Genomic DNA, 24,126 nt, shown 5'->3' on the forward strand with positions numbered 1-24,126 from the left:
TTGGATTTTGCAATGATTTCTTGGATATGATATCAAAAAAGTAGGCAATAGGCCAGGCATGGTGGCTCACACTTGTAACCCCAGCACTCTGGGAGGCTGAGGTGGGCAGATCACTTGAGGCCAGGAGTTTGAGACCAGCCTGGCCAACATGGGAAAACCCCCTCTATTAAAAACATAAAAATTAGCCAGGTGTGCTGGTGCATACCTGTAATCCCAGCTACTTGGGAGGGTGAGGCAGGAGAATCGCTTAAACCTGGGGGCAGGGGCTGCAGTGAGTCTAGATTGTGCCACTGCACTCTAGCCTGGGTGACAGTGCAAGACCCTGTCAAAAAAAAAAAAAAGAGTAGGCAATAAAAGAAAAAAATATAAGTTGGACTTCATGAAAATTAAAAACTTTTGTGTATCAAAGAATAGTATCAACAGACTGAAACAGCAACCCATAGGATAGGAAAAATACATGCAAATCATATATCTGATGAGGGATTGATATTCCAAATATATGAAAAACTTGCCAGATGCGGTGGCTCATGCCTGTAATCCTTGCACTTCAGGAGGCCAAGGCGGGTGGATCATCTGAGGTCAGGAGTTCAAGACCAGCCTGGCCAACACAGCAAAATCCCATCTCTACTAAAAATACAAAATTTAAGGCTGGGCGTGGTGGCTCACACCTGTAATCCCAGGATTTTGGGAGGCCGAGGCAGGCGGATTACCTGAGGTCGGGAGTTTGAGACCATCCTGACCAACATGGGGAAACCCCGTCTCTACTAAAAATACAAAATTAGCCAGGTGTGGTGGCGCAGGCCTGTAATCCCAGCTACTTGGGAGGCTGAGGCGGGAGAATCGCTTGAACTCAGGAGGCAGAGGTTGTGGTGAGCCGAGATCGTGCCATTGCACTCCAGCCTGGGCAACACGAGCGAAACTCTGTCTCAAAAAGAAAAAAGACATGAAACGGTGCCCAATATCACTAGTCACTAGAGAAATGTAAATCAATAATACAATGAGACACCATTTCATACTCATTAGAATGGCTATTGTCAAAAAACAAAAAATAAGGCCACGTGTGGTGGTTCACACCTGTAATCCTAACACTTCGAGAGGCTGAGGCAGGAGCATCACTTGAACTCAGGAATTTGAGACCAGCCTGGGCAACATAGCAAGAACTCCTCTCTACTAAAAATTTAAAAATTAGCTGGGTGCGTTGGCACACACCTGTAGTCCCAGCTACTCGGGAGGCTAAGATGAGAGGATCACTTGAGCCCAGAAGTCGAGGCTGCAGTAAGCTGTCATTGGGCCACTGCACTCCACCCTGCGTGACAGATCAAGACCTTGTCTCAAAAACAAACAAACAAACAAAAACCAGAAAATAACAAGTGTTGGCAAGGATGTGGTGAAATTGGAATCCTTGTGCACTGCTGGTGAGAATGTAAAACAGTATATCTGCTGTGGAAAACAGTAGGACAATTCCTCAACAAATTAAACAGGCTGGACATAGAGGCTCACGCCTGTAGTCCCAGCACTTTGGGAGACCAAGACAACAGGATTGCTTGAGCCCAGGAGTTCAAGACCAGCCTGGGCAACAAAAGGAGACCCCCATCTCTACAAAAAAGAAAAAAAAATTAGCCAGGCGTGGTGGCACATGCCTGTGGTCCCAGCTACTCAGGAGGCTGAAGTGGGAGGATCACTTGAGCCCAGGAGGTCAAGGCTGCAGTGAGCTATGATTGAGCCACTACACTTCAGCATGCATGACAGAGTGAGACCCTATCTCCAAAAAAAAAGAGAGAAAATTCTGACACATGCTACAACATGGATGAACCTTGAGGACATTACGCTAAATGAAATAAGCCAGTCACAAAAGGTCAAATACTGTATGATTCCACTTATATGAGGTACACAGAGTAGTTAAACTCACGGAGACAGAAAGTAGAATGGTGGCTGCCAGCGGCTGTGGAGAAAAGACTATAGAGAGTTATTAATAGGTTCAAAGTTTCAGTTTTATAAAATGAAAAGAATTCTGTGGATAAGGGTGGTAAAGATGGCACAACAATATAAATGCACTCAATACCAGAGAGCTGTACACTTAAAAAGTTTCAAAGGTGGTCAGGCACAGTGGCTCACGCCTGTAATCCCAGCACTTTGGGAGGCCAAGGCGGGCGGATCACCTGAGGTCAAGAGTTCGAGACCAGCCTGGCTAAAATGGTGAAACCCCATTTCTACTAAAAATACAAAAAATTAGCTGAACGTAGTGGCACGTGCCTGTAATCCCAGCTACTCGGGAGGCTGAGGCAGGAGAATCGCTTGAACCCGGGAGGCAGAGGTTGCAGTGAGCCAAGATCACACCATTGCACTCCACCTTGGACAACAAGAGCGAAACTCCGTCTCAGGAAAAAAAAAAAAAAAAAAAGTTTAAAAGGTAAATTTTGTTATATGTATTTTACCACAACTTTTTTTTAATTTTCTAAAGTACAGAGTGGCTTTCTGCAATTTTTACTATTTCCAAAGAAAAGCAGAAAATGATCAGCAATGCCCAGGACAACTCATAAAAACCATAAGCATGTCCAGTTCCACTGATCAAATGTCCAGGCTCTCTGCTGCAGTCATTCAACAACAGCAGTGTTTTAGTTTCCTCCTCCTTCCCAAATGCATCACTGGAGAAGGGAAAATATTGGCTGACAAGACAAAAAGGAAAAAATAAAGCAAGACTAACAAGAATGTTTCAGGAATTTTTTTTTTTTTTTTTTTTTTTTTGAGACAGAGTTTCACTCTTTTACCCAGGCTGGAGTGCAGTGGCACAATCTTAGCTCACTGCAACCTCCGCCTCCTGGGTTGAAGCAATTCTCGTGTCTTAGCCTCCCAAGTAGCTGGGATTACAGGCGCCCACCACCAGGCCTGGCTAATTTTTGTATTTTTAGTAGAGACAGGGTTTCGCCACGTTGGCCAGGCTGGTCTTGAACTCCTGGCCTCAAATGATCCATGTACCTCATCCTCCAATGTGCTGGGATTACAGGTGTGAGCCACCGCACCTAGCCAGGAATACTTCTCTGTGGTTCAGTTTTCTTATCTGTAAAATAGAGGAAATAACACGCCCTCCTTTCCAAAGGGATGTTATAAGGATTAGGTAAGTATTTTAAAGTGCTTAGCACATAGTAAGTGCCCTATAAAATGTTAGTTATCAGGCCAGACTCGGTGGCTCATGCCTGTTATCCCAGCACTTTGGGAGGCCGAGGGAAGTGGATCATGAGGTCAGGAGTTCGAAACCAGTCTGGCCAACATGGTGAAACCCCATCTCTACTAAAAATACAAAAATTAGCCAGGTGTGGTGGTAGGCGCCTGTAATCCCAGCTACTTGGGAGGCTGAAGCAGGAGAATTGCTTGAACCCATGAGGAAGAGGTTGCAGTGAGCCGAGATCACACTACGGAACTCCACCCTGGGTGACAGAGCGAGACTCCATCTCAAAAAAAAAAAATACAAAAATTAGGTGTGGTGCATGCCTGTCATCCCAGCTACTCAGGAGGCTGGCACAGGAGAATCGCTTGAACCCGGGTGCAGAAGTTGCAGTGAGCCCGGGATGGCACCACTGCACTCCAGCTTCGGCGACAGAGCAAGACTCTGCCTCAAAAAAAAAAAAAAAAAAAAACTAAAGGGTGGGAGGGGAAGGATTAAAAAAAAAAAAACCACTAAATTCAGAACATCCTAATTGCCATTTCCCCAGCAGTCCTCATTTCTGAATCAATTTCTGGCCTGAAATCAAACAATCACTTCACCAGGTGAATCTTTCTGGCAGTTACAGGGGCTACTCTACAAATAAATATTTACTGAACAGCAGTCGAGGGTACCTCACTCTGCTAGGCTGGCAAGGATACAAGAAGTAAAACTGTCATCCTTGTAAGACATATATAAAAAGTTCAAAAACACAAATGTAAAATAACAATTCAAAAGTTACCCAGAGGCAGGAATAAACCATGTCTACTATGAAAAACAATGTCTTTGACCCAGTTTTTGAAGACTTGCTAAAACTATACACTCTCCCATCCCTCCATGATTAAAAACTAAGCTCTGTATCCTAACGTTTTTTCTGCTGTCACTTTCTTTTCTCCTTTAATTCCTAGAGAAAAGAGTATGCTAGAAGGATCAGGACTAAATCTCAAGAGGTGCAGTAGTTTCACACACGGGTGCTAAAGAGTCTAGTAGTCTTTCCTTACTTCATTCATTTATTCAACAAGTAATCATTTAACACCTCTGATGTGCCAGACACCATGCTAGGCAAAATGAAAATGACCGAGACAGACATGGCTCCAATCCTCACGCAGCTTTCAATCTAATAATCTATATTCCACTTAACTGTACAGTTAAGAACTGACATTACCTATGAAAGAGACCCTGAGAATCTCAGAATCTAAAGGGACTGCAGGAGATAAATGTCCTCGTTTTTCACATAGGGTCAATGAGGCCCAAAAGTGACTTGCCCAAAGTCACTATGCATCAGTGACAGTCAGGGACTAGAATCCAGGTCTCCTGAAACTCCAATCAGTGTCCTACATGCTCCTCTCCCTGAGGGGAAGCAGGTACATGGGGGAGGGAAGGAAAAGCAAACCCCATCAAATAAAGGCCAGATGTCACTCTTCCCCTTCTCGAAAGATGGGGGAGCTAAGGTCAAAACGGGGGTAGGAAGAGGTAGGAAGCTGCCTCAGTTTACCCACGGAAAAGCGGCCATGCAGCCTAGCTATAACACAGGCTCCCCTCCTGCAGTTCCTTCCAATTCCTCCCGCCCTGCCTTGTCGAACTCCAACCCGGGACCCAGAGAGCTACCGTAGAAAATTACTCCTTCACTCACAAGGACTCGCACCAGCAACGCCATGTTCCTCAATAACCATTTCCGGGTGAAGAGTGAGCTTCCGGTGTCCCCTTTTCTACGTCCTCCTTTTGCCGGCGAAAGACTGGCAAGGGCGGCGCAGGCGCAGAGAGGCCGCTACGCGCACGCGCGCTTGCTTTCTCAGCTGTGCACCAGGCTGTCGTGCCCGGGCACGCGCCTCCCTGCTGTCTCCCCCACTACACGTCACAGTGGCTCAAATCCTTCCCCCACGCCTGTCTCCTTGACCCCAGACCTCGGGGCTTTTCATATCCCTCTCTTTATTCCCCACCTAACCCAGCCTCACTCCTCAGCCCCTCCTTCCCAAACTCCACCCCAACACTTTTCAATGGAGGTTGAAAAGAACAGGACCTTAGGAAATCCCAATCTTTAGAAAGAGACAGAAGATCGGGCGCAGTGGGTCACGCCTGTAATCCCAGCACTTTGGGAGGCCGAGGCGGGCGGATCACCTGAGGTCAGGAGTTCGAGACTAGCCTGGCCAACATGGCAAAACCCCGTCTCTACTAAAAATACAAAGAAAGTAGCCGGGCATGTTGGTGTGTGCCTGTAATCCCAGCTACTCGGAAGGCAGAGGTTACAGTGAGCCGAGATCGCGCCACTGCACTCCAGCCTGGGCGACAGAGCAGGACTGGACTCTGTCTCAAAAAAAAAAAAAAAAAAAGCCAGAGAAGGAGGCTAAGATAAAAGGAATACGGGGGACAGCAGAGTCCTGAAAGTCAAGGCAAGAAGGCAGTCATGTGCCAATCTGAAGCCTGGTAGAGGAAGAAACTTTTGGGATTTGTGGTTGGTTGGTTGTTTAAGGGGAACATCTTTGAATATTGATAGGAAAGGATTAGTGAAGAGTATACAGGGCCGTGCCCAGTGGCTCACGCCTGTAATCCCAACACTTTGGGAGGCCGAGGCAGGTGGATTGCCTGAGGTCAGGAGTTCGAGACCAGCCTGACTAATATGGTGAAACCCCGTCTCTACTAAAAATACGAAAAAAATTAGCCGGGCATGGTGGTGTGTGCCTGTAATCCCAGCTACTTGGGAGGCTGAGGCAGGAGAATCGCTTGAACCCGGGAGGCAGAGGTTGCAGTGAGCTGAGATTGGGGCACTGAACTCCAGCCTGGGCAACAGAGTGAGACTCCGTCTCAAAAAAAAAAAAAAAAAAAAAAAAAAAAAAGAGTATACAGGAGAATGAATCAAGGAGGCAAGGAGCTTCTTGAGGAAAGTGGCAGAGAACGACCTTGGTAGAAGACTCCTCTTCCATTACATCCCAAGAGAAGAGAAGACAAAGTACTGGTGCTTTGGGAGTTGAGGGAGCAGAGGGGCAGGGTGTTGAAGGACTTCTTTCACTTCATTCAGTCAAAAAAGACCTATTGAGTCTTGCCTATGAGCTGAACACAAGACATACTGGCTTCATGGAGTTCTTAGACTGGTGGGGGAGGCGTAGGAACCCAGTGAAAAAAATTAAAACTGGGGAGCTACTTTATTTAGGTTGGTAAGGCCTCTCCAAGAAAGTGACATGTAAGATGAAATCTAAAGGAAGAAGAGGAGCTGAGCTAGCCAGGGGAAATAATTTCACTCGACTATTTTTTTAATTAAATTTATTGATTTTTATTAATTGACAAAAAAATATATTGTGTACAACAGGATGTTTTCTTTTTTCTTTTTCTTTTTTTTTTTTTTTTTTTTTTTTTTTTTTTGAGACAGAGTTTCACTCTTGTCGCCCAGGCTGGAGTGCAGTGGTGCAATCTCGGCTCACTGCAACCTCCGCCTCCCGAGTCAAGCGATTCTCCTGCCTCAGGCTCCCAAGTAGCTGGGATTACAGATGTGCACCACCACGCCTGGCTAATTTTTGTGTTTTCAGTAAAGACAGGGTTTCGCCATTTCGGCTAGGACGGTCTCAAACTCCTAACCTCAGGTGATCCACCCACATTGGCCTCCGAAAGTGCCGGGATTACAGGAGTGAGCCACCGTGCCCCCGGCCAGGATGTTTTAAAATATGTATACATTGTGAAATGGCTAAGTCAAGCTAATTAATATATGCTTTACCTCATATTTTTGTGCTGGAAATGTTTAAAATGTGTTCTTTAAGCAATTTTCAAGAATACAATACATATTCATAGTGGGTACAGTCACCATGTTATACAATAGATCTCTTCTTTTTTTTTTTTTGAGACGGAGTTTCACTCTTGTTGCCCGGGCTGGAGTGCAATGGCGTGATCTTGGCTCACTGCAACCTCTGCCTCCCGGGTTCAAGTGATTCTCCTGCCTCAGCCTCCTGAGTAGCTGGGATTACAGGCATGCGCCACCACGCCCAGCTAATATTATATTTTTAGTAGAGATGGGGTTTCTCCATGTTGGTCAGGCTGGTCTCAAACTCCCGACCTCAGGTGATCCGCCTGCCTTGGCCTCCCAAAGTGGCCTCCTGAACTTATTCCTCCCAACTGAAATTTTGTATCCTTTGACAAACATCTCCTCAGCCCCTAGTAGCCACCATTCTACTCTCTATTTCTGTGTGTTCAACTTATATTCCACATATGAGAGAAATCAAGCAGTATTTGTCTTTCTGTGCCTCGTTTATTTCTCTTAACATAACGTCCTCCCAGTTCATCCATGTTGTCATAGATATTAGCATTTCCTTCTTTTTTTTTTTTTTTCCTTGAGACAGAGTCTCGCTCTTGTTGCCCAGGCTGGAGTGCAGTAGCACGATCTTGGCTCACTGAAACCTCTGCCTCCCGGGTTCAAGCAATTCTCCTGCCTCAGCCTCCCAAGTAGCCTGGACTACAGGCATGTGCCACCACACCCAGCTAATTTTTATTTTTAGTAGAGATGGGGTTTCTGCATGTTGGTCAGGCTGGTCTTGAGCTCCCGACCTTAGGTAAGCCGCCCACCTTGGCCTCCCAAAGTGTTGGGATTACAGGCATGAGCCACTGCACCTGGCCAGCATTTCCTTCTTCTTTTAGGCTGAATAGCATTCCATTATATATATAAATCACTTTTTTTTTTTCTTGAGACAGAGTCTTGCTCTGCCCCCCAGGGTGGAGTGCAGTGACACAATCCCAGCTCACTGCAGCCTGTACCTCCTGGATTCAAGCAATTCATGTGCTTCAGTCTCCCAAGTAGCTGGGAGTACAGGCACGTGCCACCATGTCCGGCTAATTTTTGTATTTTTAGTAGAGACAGAGTTTCCCCATGCTGGCCAGGCTGGTCTCGAACTCCTGGCCTCAAGTCATCTGCGTGTCTCTGCCTCCCAAAGTACTGGGATTACAGGCATGAGTCACCATACCTGGTCATAAACCACATTTTCTTTCTTTCTTTTTTTTTTTTTTGAAACAAGAGTCTCACTCTGCCACCAGGCTAGAGTGCAGTGATGCAATCTCAGCTCACTGCAACCTCCCCCTCCCAGGTTCAAGCGATTCTCCTGCCTCAGCCTCCTGAGTAGCTGGGATTACAGGCATGCGCCACCACACCCAGCTAATTTTTGTATTTTTAGTAGAGGCGGGTTTCACCATGTTGGCCAGGATGGTCTCGATCTCCTGATCTCATGATCTGCCCACCTTGGCCTCCCAAAGTGCTGGAATTACAGGCGTGAACCACCATGCCCGGCCACCACATTTTCTTTATTTGTTCATCCACTGTTGGACACTTAGATTAATTCCATACTTGGCTGTTGTGAATACCACTGCAATGAACATGTTAGTATAGATGCCTCTTCAACATACTGATTTAATCTCCTTTGAATATATATCCAGGAGTGAGATTGCTGTATCCTATGGTGGTTCTGTTTTTAATTGTTTGAGGAACCTCCATACTGTTTTCTATAATGGGTGTACTAATTTACATTCCACCAACAGTGTGCAAGGGTTCCCTTTCTCCACATCCTCAGGAACACTGTTATAGTAGCCATTCTAACAGGTGCAAGGTAATATCTCACTGTGGCTTTAGATTGCATTTCCCTGATGGTTAATGATGCTGAGCATTTTTTCATATACTTGTTGGCCATTTGTGTGTCTTCTTTTGAGAAATGTCTATTCAGATCTTTTGCCCATTTTAAAATTTGGGTATTAACCCCTCATCAGATATATGGTTTTTAAATATTTTCTCCCATTCCATACGTTGTCTCTTCACTCCGTTGATTGTTTCCTTTGCTGTGCAAAAGTTTCTTAGTTTCATATAACACTATTTCTCTATTTTCACTCTTTTTGCCTGTACTTTTGGGGTCATATTAAAAAAATCATTGCCCAGACCCAGGTCATGTAGGTTTTCCCCTATATTTTCTTCTTCTAGTGATTTTAGTTTGAGGTCTTGTGTTTAAGGCTTAAATCTATTTTTAATTGATTTTTATTTGAGACAGGGTCTTGCTCTGTCACCCAGGCTGGAGTGCAGTAGTGCAATCAAGGCTCACTGTAGCCTCAAAGTCCTGTGCTCCAGTGATCCTCCCTCCTCAGCCTCTTGAATAGCTGGGTCCATAGGCATGTGCCACCATGCCTAGCTAATTTTTTTATTTTTAGTAGAGACAGGGTACAGGGGTCTCCCTATGTTTCCCAGGCTGGTCTCAATCTTCTGGGCTTGAGCAATCCTTTCATCTCAGCCTCTCAAAGTGCTAGGATTAAAGGTGTGAGCCATAACACCCGGCCCTCGATTTTTGTATATGGTATGAGGTGAGAGTCTAATTTCATTCTGCATGTGGATATCTAGTTGTCCCTACACCGTTTATTAAAAAGACTGCCCTTTACCCATCATGTGTTCTTTGCACCTTTGTTGAAAATCAATTGACTGTAAATGCATAGGTTTATTTTGGGGCTCTATTCTGTTCTATTGGTCTATGTGTCTGTACAAATGCTATTCTATCAGCAAATGTTGGGAAGTGGGAGAGGGAAAGAAGATTTCAGAACAAGAGTCTTGAGGTGGGAAAGAAAACAGTATATTTTAAGGCCGGGTGCAGTAGTTCATGCCTGTAATCCCAACACTTTTGGGAGGCCGAGGCAGGTGGATCACCTGAGACCAGGAGTTCGAGACCAGCCTGGGCAACATGGCTAAACCCTGTCTCTACAAAAAAATACAAAAAATTAGCCGGGTATGGTGGCGGGTCACTCTGTCACCCAGGCTGGAGTGCAGTGGTGCAATCTCAGCTCACTGCAACCTCTGCCTCCCGGATTCAAGTGATTCTTCTGCCTCAGCCTCCCAAGTAGCTGGGACTACAGCTGCGTATCACCATGCCCGGCTAATTTTTGTATTTTTAGTGGCCAGGCTGTTCTCGAACTCCTGACCTCGTGATCAGCCCGCCTCGGCCTCCCAAAGTGCTAGGATTACAGGCGTGAGCCACCGCGTCTGGCCAGAGGAATTATATTCTAAGAGACAGGATCTCCGTATGTTGCCCAACCTGGTCATGAACTCCTGGGCTCAAGGGATCCTCCTGCCTCAGCCTACTGAGTAACTGGGACTACATGTGAGAGCCACTGTACCCAGACATTGGAGGATATTAAGTAGGGAGGGCTACCTAATTCATATTTAAGAAGTTGACTTTGGGCCATGCATGGTGGCTCACACCTGTAATCCCAACATTTTGGGAACCCGAGGTGGGCAGATCTCTTGAGCCCAAGAGTTTGAGACCAGCCTGGGTAACATGGCAAAACCCTGCCTCTAATAAAAACACAAAAAAATTAGCTGGGTGTGGTGGTATATGCCTGTGGTCCCAGCTACTCAGGAGGCTGAGATGGGAGGATCACCTGAGCCTGGGGAGGTCAAGGCCGCAGTGAGCACTGATCGTGCCACTGCACCCCAGCCTAGGTGACAAAGTGAGACCGTCTCAAAAAAAAATACATTAATTAATTAAAATAAAAAATCAAGAAACAGTTTTTGTTGTGGTTTGTTTGTTTGTTTGTTTTTTGAGATGGAGTCTTGCTCTGTCACCCAGGCTGGAGTGCAATGGCGCAATCTCGGCTCACTGCAACCTCCGCCTCCTGGGTTCAAGCGATTCTCCCACCTCAGCCTCCCTAGTAGCTGGGATTATAGGCGCCCGCCACCAAGTCCACCTAATTTTTGTATTTTTAGCAGAGGCGGGGTTTCACCATATTGGTCAGGCTGGTCTTGAACTCCTGACCTCAGGCGATCTGCCCGCCTCTGCCTCCCAAAGTGCTGGGATTACAGGTGTGATCCACTGTACCTGGCCAACTCCCAGTCTTAACACAAACAGAGCATACAATGATGGCAGACAACATTCCAGAGAGGGCTACAAGGGAAGTAATATTCAAATGGGAAGGCCAGGTTTCATTCATGCAGAAAGTAGAAGGAACTTTCTAGGAACAGGCTGGCAGTATAGACAACTTTATCTCACATAGATTCCATAGTCCTCTCGCAGAGGACTCCCCATTCTCCTTAACCTCAGCTCCCCAGTGCTGCTCAGCTTCCCTCTGCTGCCAGAGCTCATCAACTTCTTGTACCCCAAACCCTCAGCCTGAAGCCCCAGCAATCTCCACTGTTCTCCCCAAGCTCCCTCTGCCCATCTTTCTCTTTACAATTATTTCACCCCTCAGAATTCCCATACTTCTTTATAGGCCCCACATTGAAACCCAGGCATTTTTAAAAATAAAACAATTGGACCAAGCATGGTGGCTCATGCCCATAATCCCAGCAACTCAGGCAGCCCAGGCAAGAGGATTCCTTAAGGCCACGAGTTTGAGACCAGTCTGGGCAACATAGTGAGACCCCATCTCTATGAAGAAAAAAAAATTTTTTTTTTTTTTTTTTGAGAGAGAGTCTTGCTCTGTCGCCCAAGCTGGAGTGATCTCAGCTCACTGCAAACTCTTGGAAAACAGTCTGGCTGTTCTATGAATTTTAAACATACAGTTACTATATGATTCAGCCATTCCATTCCTAGGTATATATCCAAGAAAAATGAAAACATATATCCACACAAAAACTTGTTTGCAAATGTTCATCACAGCATTATTCATAATAGCCAAAAAGTAAAAGCAACGTAAATATCCATCAACCAATGAATAGATAAAAACAATGTGGTGGCCAGGCGCAGTGGCTCACGCCTGTAATCCCAGCACTTTGGGAGGCCAAGGTGGGGGGATCTCTTGAGGTCAGGAGCTCAAGACCAGCCTGGCCAACATGGCAAAACCCTGTCTCTACTAAAAATAACAAAAAAATTAGCCGGGCATGGTGGCAGGCGCCTGTAATCCCAGCTACTTTGGAGGCTGAGGCAAGAAAACTGCTTGAACCTGGGAGGTGGAGGTGGCAGTGAGCCGAGATTGTGCCATTGCACTCCAATCCAGCCTGGGCAACAAGAGCAAAACTAAAAACAAAAAACAAAAAACCACAATATGGTATATCCAGACAATGGATTATTATGCAGCAATAAAAAGAAATGAAATACTAATACATGCTACAACATGAATGACCCTCAAAAAACATTAAATGAAAGAAACCAGTCACAAGAGGCCACAGATTGGATTATTCCATTTCTATGAAGTGTGCCGCCCCACCCACTCCCATGGCCAATTTTAGACCTCATCACCAGAATTGTTTGAATTCTGAAATTTTTAATTTATGCTGTTCTGTGTTCTCACCATCCTATTATTCTGGTTTCCATTCATTACTCCTAGTACACCTGTCGTTCTACCCCATTGAGACACCACACTTTTTATCTCTTCTCTTTATAGTCTGTTGACCCTCTCCCCTCTTTGCTTCTCCCATCTAGTTCCCATCTGGTCTATTGTTTTAATTTCTCTCTTGCCAGTATTAACTCCCTTGCTCAATTGTCTTCCTATCTTGTCCACCTAGAAAGACCTCAACCCTGCAATTGTCTATTTATTCCATGCCTGCCTCCGGATTCTTGAGTACTATTGAAGAAAATCATGCAAATATTATATTGGTACCACTAAATATGGTTTTCAACCTTTATTAAGTTATACTCTGTCCACCTTCTCCAAAACCACCATTTATAACTACATTAGATTGTTAGGGCTGCCATAACAAAGTGCCACTAAGTGGGTGGCTTAAAGCAATGGAAATGTATTGTTTGGTAATTATGGAGGCTAGAAGTCTGAAATCAAGGTGTTGGCAGGGCCATGCTCTACCTGTAGGCTCCAGGAGAGGAAGCTTCCTTGCCTTTTCTAGCTTCTGGAGATTGCCAACAATCCCTGGCATTTCTTACCTTGCACCTGCATAACTCCAATCTCTGCCGCTGTTATCACATGACATTCTCCTTGGGTGTCTGTCTCTGTGTCTCTTCTCTTCTCCTTTTTTTTTTTTTTTTTTTTGAGATGGAGTCTCATTGTGACACCCAGGTTGGAGTGCAATGGCGCGTCTCCGCTTACTGCAACCTCCACCTCCCAGGTTCAAGCGATTCTCCTGCCTCAGCCTCCTGAGTAGCTGGGATTACAGGCACCTACCACCATGCCCGGCTAATTTTTATATTTTTAGTAGAGATGGGGTTTCACCATGTTGGCAAGGCTGGTCTTGAACTCCTGACCTCATGATCCACCCGCCTTAGCCTCCCGAAGTGCTGGGATTACAGGCATGAGCCACCATGCCCGGCCAATACATATGAATTCTATCTGCTCCTCGCCAATCTCCATTGCCTTCTTCCTAGGTAAGACTAACATCTTCTCTCACCTGGACTACTACAACTGACTTGATCAGCAAGTTATGTTGATAGAGCATTTCAGGCAGAAAGAATAGCACATGAAAAGGCTTTGAGGTAAGAATTGGCTTGATGATTTTGAGGACAAAAGGAAAGCCAAGATCAGTGTGACTGGAAGATAATGAGTGAGGGTTGCAGTATAAAAGATGAGGTCTGAGGCAGGGCGCGGTGGCTCACACCTGTAATCCCAGCACTTTGGGAGGCCGAGGCGGGTGGATCACGAGGTCAGGAGATTGAGACCACCCTGGCTAACACGATGAAACCCCATCTCTACTAAAAATACAAAAAATTAGCCGGGCGTGGTGGTGGGCACCTGTATTCCCAGCTACTCGGGAGGTTGAAGCAGGAGAATGGTGTGAACCCGGGAGGCAAAGCTTGCAGTAAGCGGAGATGGTGCCACTGCACTCCAGCCTGGGCAACAGAGTGAGACTCCGTCTGAAAAAAAAAAAAAAGATGAGGTCTGAGAGGCAGACAGAGTCCAGATTTTGGAGGCCTTGAAGGTCCATGACAAGGAGTTTGCATTTTATTTTATTTTAAGCAAAGCAGTGACATGTTTTAAAAGGGCTCTCAACTGGTTTACAGAGAATAGAGTGTAGATCATAGCGTAGTTTACTTCCAGCATGCTCTCTAGGCTTGGCAAGGTGAGATGTTAATGCGACCCCAATTTTGGGGCTTGCTCTAGCTTGCTTTCACTGTATACGAAACTGGAAAGCTATCCAAGTTGTTTTCATTTTAGCTTCAAATAAGGAAACCTCTTTTATTCTCTGTTAACTGCCAAGGATCAAGAGTCCCTCCCTGGAAGAGGTAAGGTGATACATTCTTTCCCTGGAGAAAAAAACTGTTACAGGAAGCCAGAAAGAAGAAGGGAAGGGGGGCAGTGTTCCAATCCCATTGGATTACGCAATCAAGCCGAAGGTACCCACCTCCATTCAAATAAAGTGATTGTGCTTTCCTAAAACGAAAAGCCATTGTCTATCAAGAACTTATGCTGAATTACAAATTTATCTATGTGAAAATCTTTAGGAAAGTTAAATATTTATAAATCACCTTTTTTTTTTTGAGACGGAGTCTTACTCTGTTGCCCAGGTTGCAGTGCAATGGCGTGATCTCGGCTCACCGCAACCTCTGCCTCCGGGGTTCAAGCAACTCTCCTACCTCAGCCTCCCAAGTAGCTGGGATTACAGGTGCCTGCCACCACCCCCGGCTAATTTTTGTATTTTCAGTAGAGACAAGGTTTCACCATGTTGGCCAGACTGGTCTTGATCATCAAGTTATGTTGATAGAGCATCCTGACCTCAGGTGATCCACCCACCTCGGCCTCCCAAAGTGCTGGGATTACAAGTGTGAGCCACCACGCCCAGCCAATCACCTTTTTTTTAGAGATAAGATCTCCCTCTGTCACCCATGCTGAGTGCAGTGGCATGATCACAACTCATTGCAGCCTCAAACTCCCGGCTCAAGTGATCCTCCCACCTCAGCCTCCCAAGTAGCTGGGACCACAGGCACATACCACTAGGCCCAGGTAATTATTTTTACTTTTTGTAGAGATGGGGTCTTGCTCTGTTGCCCAGGCTGGTCTCAAATTCCTGGACACATGCAATCCTCCCACCTGGGCTTCTGAAAATGCTGGGATTATAGGTGTGAGCCACCGTGCCCAGCCATAAGTCATGGTTTGTTTTTTATTTTTTTGAGACAGAGTCTCACTCCGTCACCCAAGCTGGAGTGCAGTGGCATGATCTTGGCTAACTGCAACCTCTGCCTTCGGTGTTCAAGAGATCCTCCTGCCTCAGCTTCCTGAGTAGCTGGAATTACAGGTGCACACCACCACACCTGGCTAATTTTTGTATTTTTAGTAGAGACAGGGTTTCACCATGTTGGCCAGGCTGGTCTCAAACTCCTGACCTCAAGTGATCCACCTGACTCGGTCTCCCAAAGTGTTGGGATTACAGGTGTGAGCCACTGAGCCTGGCCAAATGAGCTTTATTAAAAAGATGAATTTTATACTAAAACTGTTCTAGAACATTCAGAATATATATACTCTATGACTACAGGACAATATTTGCCAATGGGATCAGTTATAATGTCTGTTTCTCTTTGAGGAACAGTCTGTGCCCTTTACCTATCAATTAACCCAGCAGAGGGCTGGTTTCTGTGTCTTATTGGCCCCCACACAAAGTTGTTTTCTTTGCCCCTTAGTGCAGTGCAGACAATTCTATTAAGAAACCATTCTATTGGCCGGGCGCAGTGTTTCATGCCTGTAATCCCAGCACTTTGGGAGGCTGAGTCAGGCGGTCACTTGAGGTCAGGAGTTTGAGACCAGCCTGTCTGATGTGGTGAAACGCTGTCTCTACTAAAAATACAAGAATTAGCCAGGTGTGGTGTCATGCGCCTGTAATCCCAGCTACTCGGGAGGCTGAGACGTGAGAATCTCTTGAACCTGGGAGGAGAAGTTTGCAGTGAGCCGAGATCACGCCACTGTACTCCAGCCTGGGTGACAGAACAAGACTCTGTCTCAAAAAAGAAAAAGAAAAAGAAAAAGAAACCTTTCTATGAATCTCATTGTTGTGTTTATTGTAATAATGTAATTGAAGATATTTGTTACATTAGTTTTCAAGAATGGCTGTACAATTTGCTGAGCAATGCTTGATTAACTCAGATGCAATAACCTGTGTAATAGCCTATTTTCTTGCTTTGTATTGGTTGCTAGACAGCTTAGGTATTGCTTGCCTGTAGCAGATATAGATCAATATGATCCACATTTTAGCCCCGTTCTTGGCTTCATTTTGTTCTCTTGTTTTCTTTTCCTATTGATTCACATTTGATTTATCTTGTCTTGCATTTTATGTATCTTACTAAGACTTTAAAATCAATTCTTAAACATGGCAAAATAGGAAGGGGTGAACGATATTGAATATACGGAAACCATTTCCAAGCAGGCATTAAATTCTATCCTTTTTTGAGACAGAGTCTCACTCTGCCGCACGGGCTGGAGTGCAGTGGCACGATCTCGGCTCACTGCAGCCTCTGCTTTCCAGGCTCATGCCTCAGCCTCCTGAGTAGCTGGGATTACAGGCATGTGCCACCATGCCCAGCTAATTTTTGTATTCTTAGTAGAGACAGGGTTTTGCCATGCTGGCCAGGTGGTCTCAAACTCCTGGCCTGAAATTATCCATCCGCCTCGATCTCTCAAAGTGCTGAATGGGTAGATTGCTTGAGCTTAGGAGTTCAAGACCAGCCTGGGCAACATGGCAAGACCCTGTCTCTACAAAAAAGAGATAAATAAATTGTTGGCTGTGGTGGTGCACAGCTGTGGTCTCGGCTACTCAGGAGGCTGAGATGGGAGGATTGCTTGAGCCCAGGAGGCAGAGGTTATGGTGAACCAAGATTGCGCCACTGCACTCCAGCCTGGGCTACAGAGGGAGACCCTGTCTCAAAAAAAAGTAAAAATATGGCCAGGGACGTTGGCTTACACTTGTAATCCTAGCACTTTGGAAGGCCGAGGCAGGCGGATCACCTGAGGTCAGGAGTTTGAGACCAGCCTGGCCAACATGGTGTAATCCCGTCTCTACTAAAAATACAAAAAAATTAGCCAGGCGTGGTGGCAGGTGCCTGCAATCCCAGCTGCTTGGAAGGCTGAGGCAGGAGAATAGCTTGAACATGGGAGGCAGAGGTTTCAGGGAGCCGACACGGTGCCATTGCACTCCAGCCTGGGCAACAAGAACGAAACTCAATCTCAAAAAAATAAAATAAAAATAAAAAGTAAAAAATAATGGAAATTATTTGTTTGCATTCCTATCTCTATAACTAGACTATAAACTCCTTTTGAAGGCAGTTATTGTTCATTCATTCAACAAATACAATGGAGTCACATTATATACCCATTTGACTTACTTGACTTCTTAGGGAAAACAAAAAAAAAGGAAGAAAGACCGACACTCTATGATTCCGCTTATGTAAGGTACCTGGAGTAGCCACATTCATAGAGACAGAAAGTAGAAGGGTGGCTGCCAGAGGCTGGGAGGAAAGGGAAATGGGAAGCTGCTCAAATGGGTATGGACTTTCAGTTTTGCAAGTAAAAAAGTTCTAGAGATCTGTTGCACAGCAATGTGAATATAGTTAACAGTATAAAGTATACGCTTCAAAATGGCTAAGATGGTAAATTTTGTTATGTGTTTATTACCACAATTTTTTTAAAAAAGAAAAGGAAGAAGAATCAGCTAGCAGTGCTTGAGATGAGAACATGAATCTGTGCTGTTTCCATGGCTGGTCTTGGTTCCTTCCTTCATAGAGTATGCATCTCATTGGGCTGAATGTGATTTTATTGTTTAAAGATAGATGTTTCTGGCTGGGTGCGGTGGCTCACGCCTGTAATCCCAGCACTTTGGGAGGCTGAGGCAGGAGGATCACCTGAGGTCAGGAGTTCGAGACCAGCCTGGCCAACATGGTGAAACCCCGTCTCTACTAAAAATACAAAAATTAGCTGGGCATGATGGCAGGCGCCTGTAATCTCACAAAGCCTACTTGGGAGGCTGAAGCAAGAGAATTGCTTGAACCCGGGAGGCAGAGGTTGCAGTGAGCCAAGATCACACCACTGCACTCCGTCCTGGGCAACAAGAGCAAAACTACTTCTCAAAAAAAAAAAAAGATAAATGTTTCTTACAACATGGCCCCTACCTGCAAGCCAGCTACTTATATGGGCCTTAATCAAAGAAACTGTTTTCCTATTGGAGGGGAAAAATGGTCATACTAAACTTGTTAAGAGAAGAGAGAGTTAAAGAATCTTTAAGGATCATTTTTACTATATGAGTATTACCATATAGTAAAATATATTATATATCCAAAATATATTACGTATATCATGGAGTTCCTAATACCAGTTTTTACTACTGTTTTCTTTCCTCACCAACTCTCAAGCGATATGTCTAATCTTTGAGGCCCTGGCTGTTGGGTTTTCTCTGTTCTCCAAGTCAGCACCTCTCAGAAGGCAAGTGGACAGCCTCAAGTGCCCAAACCTAAGGGACTTGGAAGCTCCCCGCTGAAGCCATCCTTCACAGAGTCAGTGGAACCAATCATTAACATGATATGATTTTAAGGATGGGAAGATATGTCCTCTGCTCCTTGCAAACTCATGTTATTCATTTGCTCATATAGTCCCTATGCTGAACATATCTTCCTTCAACCCTGCTATGGCTTGAGTATTTTGAGTGTGTCCTCCAAAAGTTCATGTGTTGGAAACTTAATCCCCAATACCATAGTGTTGGGAGGTGCGCCCTAATAAGAACGCAATTGGGTCATGAAGGCTGAGCCACTGGGAATTGATTAATGTTGTTATCACAGAAGCAGGTTAGTTATTATGAGTGGGTTTTTGTTTTTTTGCTTTGTTTTGTTTTGAGACGGAGTCTCACTCTGTCGCCCAGGCTGGAGTGCAGTGGCATGATCTTGGCTTATTGCAACCTCAGCCTCCCAGGTTCAAGTGATTCCCTTGCCTCAGCCTCCTAAGTAGCTGGGATTACAGGTGTGCACCACCACGCGGCTAATTTTTGTATTTTTAGTAGAGAAAGGGTTTCTACTAAACCCCATCAGGGCTGGTCTTGAACTCCTGTCCTCGCGATCCGCCCACCTTGGCCTCCCAAAGTGCTGAGATTACAGGCGTGAGCCACCGCGCCCAGCCGAGAGTGGGTTGTTATAAAGTGAATCCAGCCCCGGATGCCTCTCTCTGTTTCACATGTTCGCTTCCACCTTCTGCCCTTTGCCCATGGGATAAAGCAGCACAAGGCCCTCACTGGATACCAGCACCACACTCTTTAACTTCCCAGCCTCCAGAACTGTGAGCTAAATAAATGTCTGTTCATCACAGATTAACCATTCTGTGGCATTCTGTTACAGCAACAGAAAATCGATCAAGACAAACTCCACTCAAGTTTCATTCAATCTTCAGGACCCAGCTCAGTCCCTTATCCTCCATGAAGCCTTCTTACCATTTTCTCCATTGTTCCACTCGTCATGTGAACATTTAATTACCTTCTTTCTCTTATTTACCTGAGTTAACTTATTATGTATTTCTCACATAATTATTTCTTTCTTTCTTTACTTTTGTTTCTTTTTTCAGACACAGGGTCTCACTCTGTCGCCTAGCCTGGACTGCTGTGGCATGACCATGGCTCACTGCAGCCTCAAACTCCTGGCTCAAGTGATCCTCCTTTCTCAACTGCCCAGATAGCTGGGACTACAGGCGTGTACCACCAGGCCCAGCTATTTCAGAGACAGGGTCTCAGTATATTGCACAGGCTGTATTTTTTTTTTTTTTTGAGACAGTCTCACTCTGTCACCAAACTGGAGTGCAGTGGCATGATCTCAGCTCTCTGCAACCTCTGCCTCCCGGGTTCAAGTGATCCTCATGCCTCAGCCTCCCACATAGCTGGGACTACAGGTGTGCACCACCACACCCGGCTAATTTTTGTGTTTTTAGTGGATATGGGGTTTTGCCATATTGGCCAGGCTGGTCTCGAACTCCTGGCCTCATGTGATCCATCCGCCTTGGCCTCCCAAAATGCTGCCTTGGCCTCCCAAAATGCTGGGATTACAGGAGTGAGCCACAACTCCCGGCCCAGGCTGTATTCTTTTTTTTTTTTTTTTGAGACAGAGTCTCGCTCTGTCGCCCAAGCTGGAGTGCAGTGGCACGATCTCAGCTCACTGCAAGCTCTGCCTTCCAGGTTCACGCCATTCTCCTGCCTCAGCCTCCTGAGTAGCTGGGACTACAGGTGCCTGCCACCATGCCCGGCTAATTTTTTGTATTTTTAGTAGAGATAGGGTTTCACCGTGTTAGCCAGGATGGTCTCGATCTCCTAACTTTGTGATCCACCCACCTCGGCCTCCCAAAGTACTGGGATTACAGGCGTGAGCTACTGCGCCCAGCAAAGCTGTATTCTTTACTTCTTTTGTTATTATTTAATATGTCATGTTTGCAGGCCTTGACTCCCCCATTATCAATAAATACAGGTAAAGTTTTATAGGCCAGACATTCTTCAAAGGACTTTTTATGAACATGATATATAACCTTCCCAACAGCTCCATGATATAAGAACTATTATTGTCTCCATTTGACATATGAGGAAACTTGAGGAAAGATAGCTGTGGTGACTTTGCCCAAGGTCACACAGCAAGAATGAGGCATAGCTGGAATTTAATTTCAGGCTGTCTGACACCATAGCTCAAACCTATGCTCAATGTGCAGGATTGGAGGGATCTTTAGTGTTTATCTAGTCAACTTCCCTCTCTTGTACTGCTCTTTCTCTTCTTCTAAACCAAGCTCAAATCCCTTTTCCAGTTTCCCAAGTCATTATCTAAAATCTTTTTTTATTTTTTACTTTCTATTTTTATTTATTTATTTTTTTTAAGATGGAGTCTCACTCTGTCACCCAGGCTGGAGTGCAGTGGCATGATCTCGGCTCATTGCAACCTCCGCCTCTTTGGTTCAGCAATTCTCCGGCTTCAGCCTCCCAAGTAGGTGGGATTACAGGCACACACCACCACATCCAGCTAAATTTTTTTTATTTTTATTAGAAACGGGGTTTCATCATGTTGGCCAGGCTAGTCTTGGACTCCTGGCTTCAAGTGATCCACCTGCCTTGGCCTCCCAAAGTGCTGGGATTACAGGCGTGAGCCACCACACCTGGCCTGTTTTTTATTTTTTTTGAGACAGGGTCTCCCTCTGTTGCCCAGCCCAGGCTGGAGTGCAGTGGTGTGATCTCAGCTCACTACAGTCTCGACCTCTCAGGCTCAAGCAATCCTCCCACCTTAGTCTCCTGAGTAGCTGGGACTACAGGCACACACCACCATGCCCAGCTAATTTTTAAATATTTTTTAGAGACGGAGTCTCCCTATATTTCCCAGGTTGGTCTCAAACTCCTGTTCTCAAGGAATCCTCCCACCTCAGCCTCCCTAAGTGCTGGGATTACAGACATGAGCCACCACACCCACCCCTAAGCTCTTCTTGCCATGGAGAACTTAGTATTTTGCCTTTTCCATCTTTAGACTTAAAAAGCTCTCTTTTAAATTCATCTGACTTCTGCCTAAGGAGGAATATAGTATAGTAGCTCATCTGTACAATGGTGATTATAGTAGCTATCTCCCAGGATGGTTGTAAGGAATTAATGAAGTCAGGACAAAAGCATTTAGCTCAGTGCCTGGCACCAGAAACTGCTGAACACACGGCAGCAATGGGCTATCCTTTACTTCTCTTTACAGATCTGTGCTTTGGAGCCACACAAACCAATCACTTCTGTTTTACCCATGGTAGTCCTTCAGTCTTTTTTTTTTTTTTTTTTTTTTAACATGGAGTCTTGCTCTGTCACCCAGGCTGGAGTGCAGTGGTGTGATCTCAGCTCACTGCAACCTCCGCCTCCTGGGCTCAAGCAATTCTCCTGGCTCAGCTTCCCAAGTAGCTGGGACTACAGGTGCATGCCACCACGCCCGGCTAATTTTTGTATTTTTAGTAGAGACGGGAATGTTGGCCACGCTGGACTCGAACTTCTGACCTCATGATCCGCCTGCTTCAGCCTCCCGAAGTGCTGGGATTACAGATGTGAGCCACTACGCCTGGCCAGTCCTTCAGTCTCGAAAGCTGTGATCATTTGCTCTAAGTTGTCATCACTCTGCTCTTCCTCTTCCTCCTTTTCTTTTTTTATCTCTATATCTCTAGTTTCTTCAACTGAATCTCACAAGGCATGTTTCTAGGTCCCTTACTATTCTGTCCTCCTCTGCCCCTCTCACTGTGGCCACTGAACAGAATGAAACCACAATTTCCTTGGGTTTGTGCTACGTGTCTGCTAATGAAGCCCACAATTGTATTAGCATTTAGGCCGCCGCATTATATTCAGCTAGCTCCAGCTAGCTCCATTGAGTTCGTAGCCACCTACAGCACCATTTCTTCCCCATCTGAAACTGTGAAATCACGTTTTTTCACATTCTGTACCTGTGCAGTCAGTTTCATGAATTCAGATGGATAATTTGACTGTTTTCTCGCTTTTATTTTATCTCCTCTGATTCAGCCTATCTTATCCTAACATCTTTTGGAATCTTTATTTCTTCTTCCATTTATGCACAGATTTTGAGGACAGGATTGTTGCAAGGTAAGAGAATTCCTGTAAAGCACAAGTACTTGGCATGCAATAAGTCCTTGATAAACATTAACAACGGTGATTGTTATTACTATCCTCAGCACAGCGTCTGGCCCATAGTTGACTCTCAATAAATAGTCACTGATTAATGAATGAGTGACTGGATCCGTGATTGGTGAAATGAATGAATGTTCCCTCTCCTGAATCCTAGGCCCAGTAAATTTGATATTATCCTTCTTTTACAGATAGGAAAACTGAGGCTCAGAGAGCTTAAGGAACTTCCCCAAAGTAGCTCAGCTGGAGAGTGGTAAAACCAGGACTAGAACTCAGGTCTGCCTGATTCCCAGGCCTGTGTGACTAACACTTCCCCACTATACTTTCTTACATCTGTGTTCAGGTCAGAACTATTTGTGGAGTCAGAAGTCTGAGGGGTTTCCCGAGGTTGTATGTTCCATGCCCTAGAAAAGCAGGTTCTCCTGTTGTGACCCTGGGAGATGTGGAGGGGCCATGAGATGGGGGGCAGAGCACTGGGAGCCTCTTCTCTTTTCTCCCTCATGGGCCGCTCAATTTTCACTGCCCTAAACTCTGCTTAGCTATTTCTCGCAAGAAACTAACAGCACTGTGTGTCCCCAAGGAGAAACTTTTAACACCAAGGAGCCAAGACCCAGGGAGGTGATTCAACAGCTTGCCAGGACTGCAGTCAGTGAAGTCAAGGGCCCAGAGAGCAGCAGCAAGAATGGTACAAAGAACACTGAGGGCCCAGCGCAGTGGCTCATACCTGTAATCCCAGCACTTTGGGAAACCAAGGTAGGAGGATTGCTTGAAGCCAGGAGTTCAAGAGCAGCCTGGCCAACATGATGAAACCCCATCTCTACTAAAAATACAAAAATTAGCCTGGCATGGTGGCACTCATCTGTAGTCCCAGCTACTCAGGAGGCTGAGGCAGGAGAATCCCTTGAACCCGGGAGGTGGAGGTTGCAGTGAGTGAGCTGACATTGTGCCACTGCACTCCAGCCTAGGCGACAGAGGGATACTCTGTCTCAAAAAAAACAAACAACAACAAAAAAAAGCACCGAGGGCCAGGTGCGGTGGCTCATGCCTGTAATCCAGCACTTTGGGAGGCTAAGGTAGGAGGATCGCTTGAGGCCAGGAGTTCAAGACCAGCCTGGGTAACATAGTGAGACCTCATCTCTTAAAAAAAAAAAGTTTAAAAGCTAGCCAGATGTGGTGGCACACACCTGTGGTCCTGGTACTTGGGAGGCCAAGGTGAAAGCTGCAGTGAGGTGAGCTATGATTGTTCCACTGAACTGCAGCCTGGGCAACAAAGCAAGAAAGACCCTGCCTTTAAAAAAAAAAAAAAGAAGAAGAAGAAGAAGAAGAACAAGAAGAACGCAGACCTGCAGGAACCTGTAGTTATCACTCTGCCTCTTTGGATATCGGCTTCCCCATCTGTAAAAAGTGAGGGTGGAGAGTTCTTGCCTTACCTGCTTCACTATGC

At 45.5% G+C, this 24,126-nt stretch overlaps 1 protein-coding gene across 6 annotated transcripts in view; it reads right to left on the reverse strand.

The window, feature by feature from the left end:
- The window catches only part of UQCC (ubiquinol-cytochrome c reductase complex chaperone), a 110,959-nt gene extending 105,936 nt beyond the window's left edge, over positions 1-5,023 (reverse strand). For 3 of the 6 annotated variants that reach the window (XM_009233529.3, XM_054541456.1, XM_054541457.2), the window contains exon 1: positions 4,833-5,012. In XM_009233529.3, the coding sequence (XP_009231804.1) occupies positions 4,833-4,856 (24 nt within the window). In that variant the 5' untranslated portion in view covers positions 4,857-5,012. 6 annotated transcript variants of the gene reach the window in all.
- Positions 5,024-24,126: the final 19,103 nt, after the last annotated feature.

The sequence above is a fragment of the Pongo abelii genome, chromosome 21, assembly GCF_028885655.2.
Source record: "Pongo abelii isolate AG06213 chromosome 21, NHGRI_mPonAbe1-v2.0_pri, whole genome shotgun sequence".
Lineage (NCBI taxonomy): Eukaryota > Metazoa > Chordata > Mammalia > Primates > Hominidae > Pongo > Pongo abelii.